This window comes from Macaca nemestrina, chromosome 15 (assembly GCF_043159975.1).
Source record: "Macaca nemestrina isolate mMacNem1 chromosome 15, mMacNem.hap1, whole genome shotgun sequence".
Classification (NCBI taxonomy): Eukaryota; Metazoa; Chordata; class Mammalia; order Primates; family Cercopithecidae; genus Macaca; species Macaca nemestrina.
Window position 1 is genome coordinate 95,571,390 of NC_092139.1, and position 12,254 is coordinate 95,583,643.

Below are 12,254 nucleotides of genomic sequence, written 5' to 3' on the forward strand. Positions count from 1 at the left end.
GAGTGAGACTCTGTCTCAAAAAAAAAAAAAAAAAAGGCCAGGTATTAAATATTTTATGTGGTGTGGGCCAAAGGCAAAATCAAGAATATTATGTAATTACTTATATAACCCTTTAAAAAGGTAACTTAGCTCATGGCTGTGAAAAACCATACCGCTGACCAGACTTAGCCTGTGGGTCATAGTTGCCAACTCCTGATGTACACAAAGAAATCTTGGTGAATTACGCAATTTCCCTTAATTCTAAGTGCATACTTTTTTCAGTGTAGCCTGAAACGTTCACTTTGATTTTATGATTTTACATCCGTTTTACTCATATAGGAACACCAAGATGGACATACACATAAAGTGGCGGTGACTCTACAGTGGCCTCTAGACTGGTCTATCATTTTATCACTTTTGTTTTCCCTTCCTTGAAACTTATATCTAAGACAGAATAAAACCACATAAACCATTTGGCTCTTCAATATGAAACCTAAAACAATAATGTACATGGGACTAAAACCAGGTTAGAGTCCATGAGTCCTCCTAACTGGCTCAATAACCACAGGAAGTGGCAGGGTGGTGGGGGTGTTTGCTAGAGAGGGGCAAGTAGGGCGGCACCCTTCCCCTCATGGAAGGAGAGCACAGACCCCAGAGCTTTACTCCAGGGATCCTTGGCACTTGGGAAAGAAAGAGGCTGAGAGATTTGCTAAGAGAGGGACAGCCTAACCATCTGCATATGGATTTAGAAACTTGAGGTTTACTTTTCATTGTTAAGAACCTGATTTTGCTGTCTAATGCACAGTGCTATAAATTTGGTCTTCACTTGCTACACTGGTACTTTTATTACCATTTTTTCCCCTACTAACATAAAGAAACCCTCATAATTGCTGGCTGCTTTATAAAGTACTTTGCTTTCAGTGTTGGGATCAGGGCTAGAATGTGACATGCTTATTGTTGCCTTTTGTCAACATGGCTGCTGGTTAAATTAAAAACCCCTAGGATGGAGCTCAGGAGAACACAGACTGGATAAATATTATTCTTCTTTTCAGAGGAGTACACTGAGGAACAGGTGAGACTGTCAGTGTATGCTCAGAAGCTGAGATCCTACCCATGGTTAAAACCCCCACTTGGGGATCCTGAGGTCAGTGCCCCCTGCCAGGCCCCTCAGGTCTGCTCCATGTGCTGCTGGTGGCCCAGGGCCAGGTGGCCGCCCACCTTCATGAGGAACCCCGTAGTGAGGTGGGTAGGATTTTTATTTTAGAATTACCTGAAAGATACTTATCTAAATTCTCCAACTAAGTACTAATACGACTTTCAGCATTTCCTTTCTTTATTAAAATAAATTAATGGTTACCCCTAAATAGATGATTCCCTTGTCTTGCCTCAAGCTGGCAACAATTTAAGTTACCGTCAGAGCTGTAGGAAAAGAAGTCCACCTTCACTTTTTAAGATGTATCTCTTTCTCCCTGGTTGGCCATAATCCGGGATGGCCCTGCTGCTTAGGATCTGGACGTGTGGCTTCAGTGGTGGGGGAGGGGCCAGTCCTTCAGACAGTAGGAGCACAGGAGGCTGGCCAGGGCCAAGGTGAGGGTTTTGGGGGGCAGCTCACAGAGGCAGGTGCTGGAATTGTGGGGACCTGGCAACAGATTTAGATATAAGACAACTGAGGGACCTGGAGTTGGGAAAAGAGAATAAAATTCAACAGCTAATAAAAGGGAACAGGAGCTGGAAGGCGGGATAAATCTAGTTAGCCTTGGAAATTTTTTTTTTTTTTTTTTTTGCTTATAAGGAAACTGAGTCATTTCAACCTTTCCTTCCAAACTTGGTAATTACTTATTGATGACTATTCAAAATTTGACATTTTAAAAAACTTTCTGAGCTTTTAAAAATAATAGCTATAAATGCAAAGTACTATTGATAATAAAACCAAGTTGTTTATCCATATACAAAAAAGGTCAATACTGTTTTAAAAGCACAAAGTTGCATTTTAAATCACAATTGCATAGTTCTAAAATGCCTGGATAAAAGTTACATAATTTTTTTTAAGAAAATTCAAGTTTGGTTGACAGCGGGACCCAAAGGACATTTGCAGAGGAGAGTTCAGAATGGAAGCGCTGTTTCAATGTGAATTATTGCATTGTTGCTGAGATATTACACTATCATGAGACCAAAATTGCTACAATTTAATTACAAATCATTGGCATTTTAAAAACCATTATTCCATTTTTGGCTAATATAACACTTTCCTGTAGAATTCAACTGAGAGAAATTTCATAGATCTCACCCCCAACCAGCACCCGAAAGCCTTAGAAAAAGCTCTATTTGTATTTCTGTGTATAAAAGGTACTGCATATATACCTCTTAGCAAAATATGTGCTCCCTTTCCTCTCCCTACCCCAGAACCATGATCATTTTTGTACAAAATCCTAGTGAAGAATCATATCAAAGATGAGAAGCAGGGAGTTCAAAGGTAAACATTTGGTGAAGTGTATAGGAAATTCCATGAGCCTCCTGTACCAGCCCCATAGAAGTCCTGGCTTTTGGTGAATGTGGCCCAGAAAAGCCACCAGTGTGTGTGACAGCCTTTGGACGTGGTCATGCCCCTTGCCCGGAGAGCACAGCATCACGAGGGTGCTGGTGGCTGTGAGGGGACTGCACTCGGAACGGCTGAAGCAAACGCCAGGCCCCCATCTGCCGGCTGCTCAGAGTCAGTGGGTATAAAAGATGCTTTAGCATTTGGAAGAAGGGAAAAATCTTCCTGGGGACAGGAACTTGTAGCCATTTCCAGAAGGCAGTCTCAAAGGGCGCGCGGGGGCTGCGGCGGGAGGGCCAGCGGGCAGCGGCAGTGCGCCCAGCGAGGTGGTCTCGGTGCGCCAGTGTCCGTTGGGAGGGGCTTTTGGTGGAGTTCCCTCATGCTGCTGCAGGGACAGCTCCTTCAGTTCAAGCTTATCCACTCCCTCCTCCTTATTGTGCCGTGGTGACAAATTCAACAGACTGAGGACATCTCTCTTAGAAGTCATCGTGCCAGGAGCCCCCCGGAAGATCTTCATTGGCCCTGTGGAATGCTGGGGTGTGCTCTGCCAGAACATCTTCAGGTTATGGACAGCCTGCACCTTTTCGTCAATGGCTGCCATTTTCAGTTTGTCTATGTCAGGAGCGTCTGCTGGACTCGAGCGAGCGGATCCAGCTGAGGAGTAGGAGAGAGCTGGGGAAGGTGCACTGCCAGCAGGAGACTGGTGGCCGGAGCTTGGGGACATGTTCCTTGGTGATTTGGAAATGTGAGCGCTGTAAGGAGAGCTGGGGTACTTCAGTTTAAAGAGAGGCTGGTCCAGCTGGGAAGTCTGTGAGTCGGAGCCGGGCGATGGCCGGCCACTGTTCTGGCTCGGGCTGTCTTTGATGGACGTCTCCGAGGTGGTGGGGCTGCTATATCCAGAACTCACCTTAGGCAGGGAGGAGCTCCTGGCTGGGGGCTTTGGTTTAACAGTGACTGGCGATGGCTGACTCTTCTGATGGGAGAGGACAGGCCTGCTGAACGCGCTGGTTTCTGATGCTCTGAAGACGGCAGCGCTGCTGGGCGCCTGAACGCCCTCTTCAGGGTTATTACTCTTGCTCACCTGGCCGCCGCTCCTCTGAAGACGCTCCACCGCAATGAGATGACTCTGTGTCTCCTCTAGAATTTTCTGGGCTAATTCTTGTGGATCAAGTTTTGGATTGCTTTCTTCTTGGGATTTCACGGTACTGTCCGTTTCTGTGCTAGACTGGTCTGATTCTCCTGTATCTGAGCTTGCTAGTTTTCCCACCTTTTGGAAGGGTGAGTTGGGGCTGGGAATCAGAGTCATTTTCACTGGAGAATTTGGAGTGCTGATGCTCCCTTTGGAGCTCACTGAGACTCTCAAGCCTCCGGCTGTCCCAGGTCGGGGTTGTTTGTGGTCTGGTGAGAAGCACATGTTTTGGTTTTCTTGGTAGGTCGCCAAGGGCTCGTTACTGATGATAGAAAACCCTTCATATTCTTCTTCATCTTTGTTGCCTGCAGGGCGGGTCTGGGGAGGCAGCTGGCTCCGAGGCAGGGTGGATCTCTGCAGGTAAGCGTTCTTGGACCGGTCATTGTCCTGTCGTCCTCCGGGGCCTCCACCCTCTGATCCACCCTCAGGTTTGGAGACAAAGCTCATTGAGGAGGCGATGGAGCTCAGACTGTACACAGAGATGGCGTCTGAGGCGATGCTGTCGGCACCGGTGGGAGAGAAGGGGGGATGCTGGTAGCCCAAGGGCAGAGCATTGGAAACAGACTGAGCAGAAGCAAGAGACTCCAGGGAGGAGGAGCTGTCGAGGCTGAGGCGCTTGGGTAGCTCAGTAGAATCTAAGCACAAAACACAAAGGCCCAAAGGGCAATTAGAATTCTATATGGTTTTGATTTTTTTTTTCCAAAATTTACAACATCCTTATATGCATAGAAGCTAGCAAAGAATTATGCAAGAGCTACTTATATACACCACTTGAATTAATCTTACAATCCTCAAAAACATGGTCCTGTTAGAAAAAGTAAATCTAACATAGGGACAAAATCACTCTAGGAGAGCTCACAGCCACACTCACACCCCCCCAGACCCCCACCACCATGGCCCATCTCCACTCTGCTCCCTGTCACATGTGGGGTCAGGGTAAACAACACGACCTTGTATCCACCTTCCTCTGAGGAGGGCTGGCTGTGCTCCTGGGGTGGGGGCCCTTTGCTCAGCTGGGGCATGTGAGCAGTCTCTGACATCTCCTGCCCTCCTTTCCAGCTCCATCCCAGCAAGTCCCTCTGGCATCATCTACACTCGCTCTCCACACTGCTTCTCCCCCATTCTCTCAACTTACTCCATTCAGGTTTTTGTCCCTGTCATTCTTATAAAGTCGCCAATGAGGTCCACAGTGCCAAATCCAGAGTCCATTGCTCAGTTCTGCAGTGGGATACACCCTGCCCTCACCACCCCCTCCCTCCTCCATAGGCCCCTCCTCATCCTTGTCACTCTGAGACCTGGAATGCCCACAGGACACAATCCTCTTTCCCTCTGACCCTCACGCACCCCGGGTGACACCATGCACGTTTCTGTCTCCATGCAGACCTCTCCCTGAACTCCAAACTCACATACCATCTGCCTGCATGGGTGCCTAATGGATATCCCCAAACTGAATGTGTCCCAGATGGAACTCAAGCCCATTCCTCCTGCCACTTTCCTGACCTCAGCAGAGGGCAATCCCATTTTGGCAGTTCTTCCAAAAAAAAACAGGATATCACTGTGACCCATCTGTCATGACCTTCAGCAGACCCCGTTGGTTCCACCTGCAAACCATAACCACCTCCCAAGCCAGCATTTGTTCTTCCCACTGTAGCCAGCTCGGCCCTTAAGAACATCAGTCAGGCTGGGTGTGTCCCCAGAGCCTGGAAATCTCCTCCCGGGCCCACGTGACCTGAGGGTCTACTCCCATCAGGCCCTGTGGCCCCACAGAAGACAGGCACACCTGTCGCCACGTTCCCGTCTGCTTTGCCGCCACCCTCTTGCTTTCCAGTCCCTTGTTCTGCTTGAGCACTTGCCAGCACCTCATACATTCCAAGTGCCATGAGAGCAGGGAGTTTTTGTTTCCTGCTCCTGAACAGTCCCTAACTGTTCCCTAACATCACAAAAAATGTTTATTCACTTTTCTTCTGCTTCCCAAAATGTATGTGCTGGTGTTGGCCCCCAGGGAGAGCGTGGCAGGCCCTGGTGGAGAGCTGGTCTGAGGGCAGGCTCTTACCGAACAGAGACAGCAGGGACTGCAGCGCGAAGTGCACAGTCCGTCGATTAGCTTGCTTCCCGGTTTTCAGGATTACTTCCTCCTGACCAACTTCACAGAGATCAAAACCTAAAGGAACAAAGAAGATAAGCATCTGCTTCCTTTGGGAAGATTCCAGATCTTGAACAGGAGCGCTGTAGGGCTCCTTGTGCAACTTCATGGAGTGCCTGCAAGGCCCTTCAGGAAGCATTTGGGCCTGGGGCTTCCCCTGTCTGCACAGAGGTTGGTCATGTGGCAGAGGGGTCGAGCTGCCCCACCCGGAACATCCACTCTACACAGCCCCCATTTGGCGTGTGTGTGGCTCTCACTGCCTGGCTCTCCTCTGTCCCTTCACGGAAAGCACTATGGACCAGAACTGAGTAAGGCTCACTCACATGTTTTTTTCTATTTTTTTCACAGAAGTACAGTCTATATAAAGACTGTCCAGGACAAAAACTGGCCACTCCATTCAGCATTGAGAGCAGTATTTACAGCTGGTGCATGGTAAGGTGAAGTTTCTCAAGGGCAAAGACAATGCCTTCATGCATGTTCAGTGTCTGCCCCCGTGGGCTTTGAAATGAGTGCCGACAAGGGGAATCTGCAGTGACTTCTCTGCCTCTGCCAAAGCCCAGGGGTGCTGCTCCCTAATTCTAAGGATTCTAATGAGACTCAGAGCAGGTGTAACACAGGGCGTGGAGCTTCCTGAGCAAGAGGCTGGCTAACAAGCTGTGGACGATTAAGAGACATTATAGGGACACCAGCAAGTATGTCTCCCTGGGGAGAAGCCAAGCGCAGATGCTATGGCCACAGATTATGTGGTTTGGCCCTGTGTCCCCACCCAGATCTCATCTTAAATTGTAATCCCTGGATGTTGAGGGGAGACCTGGTGGGAGGTGATTGGATCGGTTCATGATAGGGAGTTCTCACGAGATCTGGTTGTTTGATAAGTGTCTGGCATTTCTCCTGTGCTGTCTCTCCTGCCACCTTGTGAAGAAAGTGCCTGCTTCTCCTTCGCCTTCTGCCATGATTGTAAGTTTCCTGAGGCCTCCCTAGCAATGCAGAACTGTGAGTCAATTAAACCTTTCTTTATGAATTACCCAGTCTCAGGTAGTATCTTTATACCAATGTAAGAACAGACTAATACAGATGGGGACCACAAAGCAAGAATTTAAGGCCTGAAGAGTCTTCAGCATTGAAAATTTTCACTCAGGATCCCTAGTCCCTGGTCCCTGGGTAGATCACTGAGCTCCCCTTAAAACACTGCAAAGTGCTGAGTACCTACAATGCCACACCCTCTCCTCTGACCTCACAATGATAAAGTAAAGGGGCCTGTAGTACACGATGCTACTGTCAGCATGCTGTGTGTGTCATGACTCAGCCACAGCACATTCACCAAAGGAGAAACCCCTCCCTCTCTCATCTGCCTAGCCAGCCAGCCTTTTTACTTGTACTCGGAGATTTGGAGACTATCATTCCCTTAGGAATTAGGTTCACTAGAGGAGCATTCTGGTCTCTATGGGACGTTTTCCTCTCTGAATTTGAAAGTAGATAGCAGTCCCTGAAAGCAACAGGAAGACATGCTCAGAGAACTCAGCATTAAAAACAAATAATGAATAGTATCAATGTAATGCTTGCATGAGAAACCTCTACTTTTACCAAAATGATTCAAATGGGGTTGCTGAGAACTGGGTCCTCGCCATCTCTGGCAGCCCATGCTGGGTTGTGAAGGTGTGTGCTTACTGCTGAGGACTGGAAAGGGGGCATTTCTTGGAGCCTTGGAGCCCTGGGAGCGAGCCAGCCACCTCTCTCCAGATGACAGGCCTGCCAGACACCACTGTCCTCCCCGAGCTGTAGTCAAAAGGCCGTAAAGGTCGCAAATGCATGCAGGCTGACTCGCCCCTTGAGTATCAGTGGCTCTTGGAAAATACGGAGAATAACTGGAACATTGACTAACATCTCCCATAATCCCAACACCAGAGACAACCCGTGTTAAGATTTTCCATGTTTCCTTCTGTACTATTCTTGATGTATCTGGCAAAGGGACCTCAAAAGCAGCAAGTGTGCAGAGGAGGAAGGCTGGCTCCACCACCCCCACACCAAAGAGAAGCTCAGGCTCCACGAGGAAGAGAGCTTTTCCTTTATAAAGCGAGCTCTTGGCCAGATGCGGTGGCTCACGCCTGTAATCCCAACACTTTGGGAGGCTGAGGCAGGCAGATCACTTGAGCTCAGGAGATGGAGAACAGCCTGGGTACCATGGCAAACCCCTGTGTCTACAAAAAATACAAAAATTAGCTGGGCGTGGGTGGTGCATGCCTGAAGTCCCAGCTACTTGTGAGGCGGAGATTGCAGTGAGCTGAGCTCGTGCCACTGCACTCCAGCACCCCAGCCTGGGTAATAGAGTAAGACTGTCTCCAAAAAAAAAAAAAAAAAAATGTTGTGGTTGTGCCTTCGTCTTGCGGACTTACTTGTGGCAATGCCCCCAAGGCTTGCCCTACAGCTTCTCACAGAAGTGACAAGAGAAGAATCCGGATGGGAACCTGACCCTTCTCAGTCTAGCCTCCATCTGCTGCTGCCTACATAGATATTTACTATGTTTATGCCAGGAAAATGATGCTTTAAACCCACAGAAGAAAAGCATGTAGGCCAGGAGTGGTGGCTCACGCCTGAATCCCAGCACTCTGGGAAGCTGCATGGAAGGGCTGCTTGAACCCAGGAGTTTAAGACCATCCTGGGCAACATGGTGAAACCCCATCTCTACAAAAAAAGTTAGAAAAAAATAAAAAACCAAGTAATGCAACCTGTAAAGGATGCCAAGCTTCTAATCCAAGGGGATTCAGATCCACCCACCTCGGCCTCCCAAAGTGCTGGGATTACAGGCGTGAGCCACCGCGCCCGGCCCGAGGTGGTTTCGATAGTACTGTTTTCCTGCCAGTTTTGAGTACCCAGGGACAGAGGACAACATTGAAACCATTATTATCTTATGACTCTAATTTTAGTTTTCTTTAGCTCCTAATAACACTTGACCTCCAATAATACTAGAGTCTAGCAGGTTCATCTTAAGGTAATGGGCACAAATGAGAGAGATGAAATCACAGTGCAGAGGAAATGGCACAAAGCCATTTGTGCCATTTGGAAATCCTGCTAAACCACTACAATCTAAGTTTTTTTTTTGAAAGAGAAAAAAAAAAAAAAGAGATCCTCCTGCCTCAGTCCTCCTGAGTAGCTGGGACTACAGGTGTGCACCACTATGCTCGGCTAATTTTTTTTTTTATTTTTGTAGAGATGGGGTCTCCCTATGTTGCCCAGGCTGGACTCAAACTCCTGGCTTCAAGTGACCCTCGCACCTCAGCCTCCCAAAGTGCTAGGATTACATGCGTGAGCCACTGTACCCAGCCTGAGTTAACTATTTTTAAATAATATTTAAGAAGACACTGAGATACTTTGCCCAATAGAAACCAGGAGGAAAAGCAGTGATTTAAAAGATGGAATTAAAGAACCCACTAAGTCAAGGATGCTCTGCCTACCTAGAGCTGCCAGGAACTCGTGGCATCCCGGGAGCCGCCACAGCTGGACGCTGATGGAGACCTGAATGGGAGCTGATGCCAAGTCCTGCTCCTTCTCGCCAGCCTGGAGCTGAACCAGCACCTGGTGGAGCTGAGGAAGGGAGGACAATGTGAGCACCCTGTGTCTCCTTCCCCTCCAGCCCTCCTCAAGACTTGACCCGTTATTCTTATGTCACCTGTCACTGGCATCGCTAATGACCCTCGCGAGTGTAGCATTTGAGATTCTTTTCCAGGTGCATTCATACCTGCTGTCCTGCTGTCCTCTCTGTGGGAAGCTGATGGGGCAGTGGGGCAAGAGGCTGTGTGGGGCAGGAGAGGCTGTGTGGCCTCCTGGGGCTGGGGCCGGGTTCTGCTTCCAGCCTCATGTCTTCCCTCAGGTGTGGGAGAGCCTCACAGGAGAGGCCATGGAGAGTAGAAGGGGTGAGTTGGGACCGGCCACCTCCCTTTTTCTTAAGTCATCTTTGGGATCTTGAGGTGGATGGCGAAGAGGAACCTGGTTACATCTTAGAGCCTCACAGCTTGAGGAATAACCCACGTGGCCCACTCGAGTGTCCACTTCCTTTCAGATTTCAGGGTCTCTGGCCTCTCCTCAGGGGTCTGTGTGTGGGTTCACAGAGTGTCACTCACTTAAAGCTGGTTCTGCTCCTGCTGTTGTGGTGGACCTTAAGAGGTCAATCAAGGACACAAGAAGGGTGGAGCAGGAAGAGGGGAGCCAGAGCAGAGGAGGGGACAGGCCGCCGGAGCCAGCGGCAGTGGGCACCTGCCTGGAGCGCCACAGCCTGTGTGGCTCCGTTTGACAGCACGTGCACCCCGAGCTCAGAGCCTGCCCAGGGGAACTCGGGGGTGGGTGGGTTGAGGGGCTCACCTGACAACAGTTGCTACTTTAAGTAGTACTCACCATTCCAACCATATTTTTAACAGCCTTCGGCCAGCAGATTACAAGAAAAAGAAAGAAAGAGAGAAAGAAGAGAGTTTAGACTCAAGCACAGGCTGTTATGCAACATGAGCTGATCACTGTTTAGGAAGCGCCACACCAGGCCCGCGGCTCTGACTGGGAGGGGAGAGGAGCAAGAGTCAGCAGGGGACACACAGGAGAACCGACAGCCACACCCAGGCCAGCCGCGTGCGGATCCAGGGGCTCAGGGGCAGCAGCAGCCAGGCCTCCCTTCCCAGCCAGTAGAGGCTCAGGAGGGGAAAGAGCACAGCGGGCGTTTGTAGCCAGCTCAGGAAACCAAAGTCCCTGGTTCCCGAGTGACCCAGGAAAGATCCACCAGCTGCCACCACTGGGGGCAGCCTCGGGACACATCCCTAGGGCCCGACAGCATATCAGGCAGAAAGTCCCTGTGTTCCCATTAAAAGCAAAGAAATTAAGCAACTGGGTTTTTTGGCCTCTCAGCACAGCCCTGCAAATGGAATATAATTTTGGCTTTCAGATTTTGTAGAACACAGACCTCTAGACTGCCTGGGTTCAGGATGCTTTAATACGCAATATCCTAGAAGTGTTTTCCTGATGCTATTCAACAAGCAGGCATAACACACTTATTACAAAATGAGCAGGGACTCAGCCAAGGGTACAGGTCACTGCTGGTTCTAAGTTCCAAATCCATGTGGAAACAGCCCCAGGTAGCACTCAGAGTTTCAGAGGCTAATACTAGATGGAGCAGCTTTATTTCTCCATAGAAATATTTCTTCTGCTTAAGTGAAATTTGCTGGCAAATATCTCTAACAACAACACATATTACTTTTTCAAATTGTTACACTCCAGAATGGCCAGAAAAGCAGCTCTGTGCTCTTCAAGGGCTGCTCCAGCCTCCAGAAGTGCTCCCACAGCTGTCCCCCTAGGGCTTGGTCCAGACCCTCACTAGCCAGAATGCAGTGGTGCAGCATGGGTACTGAGAAGCTCCCAGGCCAAGCTGCAAAGGACCCACATGATGCTAAGAACTGGAACCCTCTGAACTTCTGAACTAGATCTGTATTTTCCTAAAAGAAAGCACATCTGCTAAGCAGTATCTTGCATTAGAGTTGCTCCTGTGTTCACTGCTTTGCCTCAGTGACTATCTTTTTCCAGCATGGTAAGTACTTTGATCAAAGAAGTATGGGAACACCTGCAGCTGTCCTGGCAGGCTGGCCCCACACCTGGTGGCTTGGGGAGGGTGGCTGTAACACTTGTCAATCAGCTGAAAAAGTTGGTGGTGAGGAGGACAAGGTTCAGGAGACCACTGAATGGAGATTTCAGGAAATGCCCTGAGACCACAGGTGACAGGGGCCCCATAAGCATCCTCTGAAGGCCCTTGATGCTCAGCACCCAGTGAAAACACTATGCAAACCTGCCCCTCTGTGCCCCGCTGAGTCAAGCACCCAGCTTCACCCTGGGGTTGGCCGCACAGCTTCATCAGGGCCACAGGTGCACCTGACAATGCCAATAGTGGCCAGTGTCTGCTGGCACGGCCTCCCATCATCCTGGGAAGGGGCAGCACCGCTGGCACGGATGCCTTGGCATCATAGATGGAAATAGCGGGTAAACAGCACTTGCCAGGGAGGGCTATTCTCTTACTACCAGCCCTCATCTTCTCCTTCGAATCACAAAGGCAATGAGACTGCATTAACTTACAGCTTCCTATTTAGGGCCAAATTGCTCTGCCTTTCCAAATCAGCATGGGCCTCAGGCCCTGGCTCAGCCCTCCAGGCTCGACTTACCCGGCTGATGAGCTGCTCTCCCGTCTCCGAGGCAGTGATGAGTTTGCAAAGGGCTTGGAGGGCAGGATTGGGCAGACCTAAACCAAGGAAAAAGGGTAGAAGTTATTCAGAAGAGCCTCTGCACCCAAAAACCTTCCCAGGGGAAAGAACCCTAAATCCTCGGCATCGGTGGCATTTTTCAGAAGCTCAGCACAGCTGGACGTGTGTCTGGGACCCCTT

At 49.5% G+C, this 12,254-nt stretch overlaps 1 protein-coding gene across 14 annotated transcripts in view; it reads right to left on the reverse strand.

The window, feature by feature from the left end:
• Positions 1 to 1,894: 1,894 nt before the first annotated feature.
• LOC105495739 (tetratricopeptide repeat domain 28) overlaps positions 1,895 to 12,254 on the reverse strand; it is a 715,636-nt gene continuing 705,276 nt past the window's right edge. For 8 of the 14 annotated variants that reach the window (XM_071080883.1, XM_071080886.1, XM_071080881.1 and 5 more), the window contains 5 exons: positions 12,036 to 12,112; positions 10,237 to 10,260; positions 9,300 to 9,429; positions 5,758 to 5,865; positions 1,895 to 4,339 (listed from right to left, as the gene is read on the reverse strand). In XM_071080883.1, coding sequence (XP_070936984.1) covers positions 2,712 to 4,339; positions 5,758 to 5,865; positions 9,300 to 9,429; positions 10,237 to 10,260; positions 12,036 to 12,112 — 1,967 coding nt within the window. In that variant the 3' untranslated portion in view covers positions 1,895 to 2,711. Of the gene's footprint in view, positions 4,340 to 5,696; positions 6,825 to 9,299; positions 9,430 to 10,236; positions 10,261 to 12,035; positions 12,113 to 12,254 lie in introns of those variants that run through there. The other 6 variants (XM_071080884.1, XM_071080882.1, XM_071080889.1 and 3 more) reach the window with 4 other exon arrangements.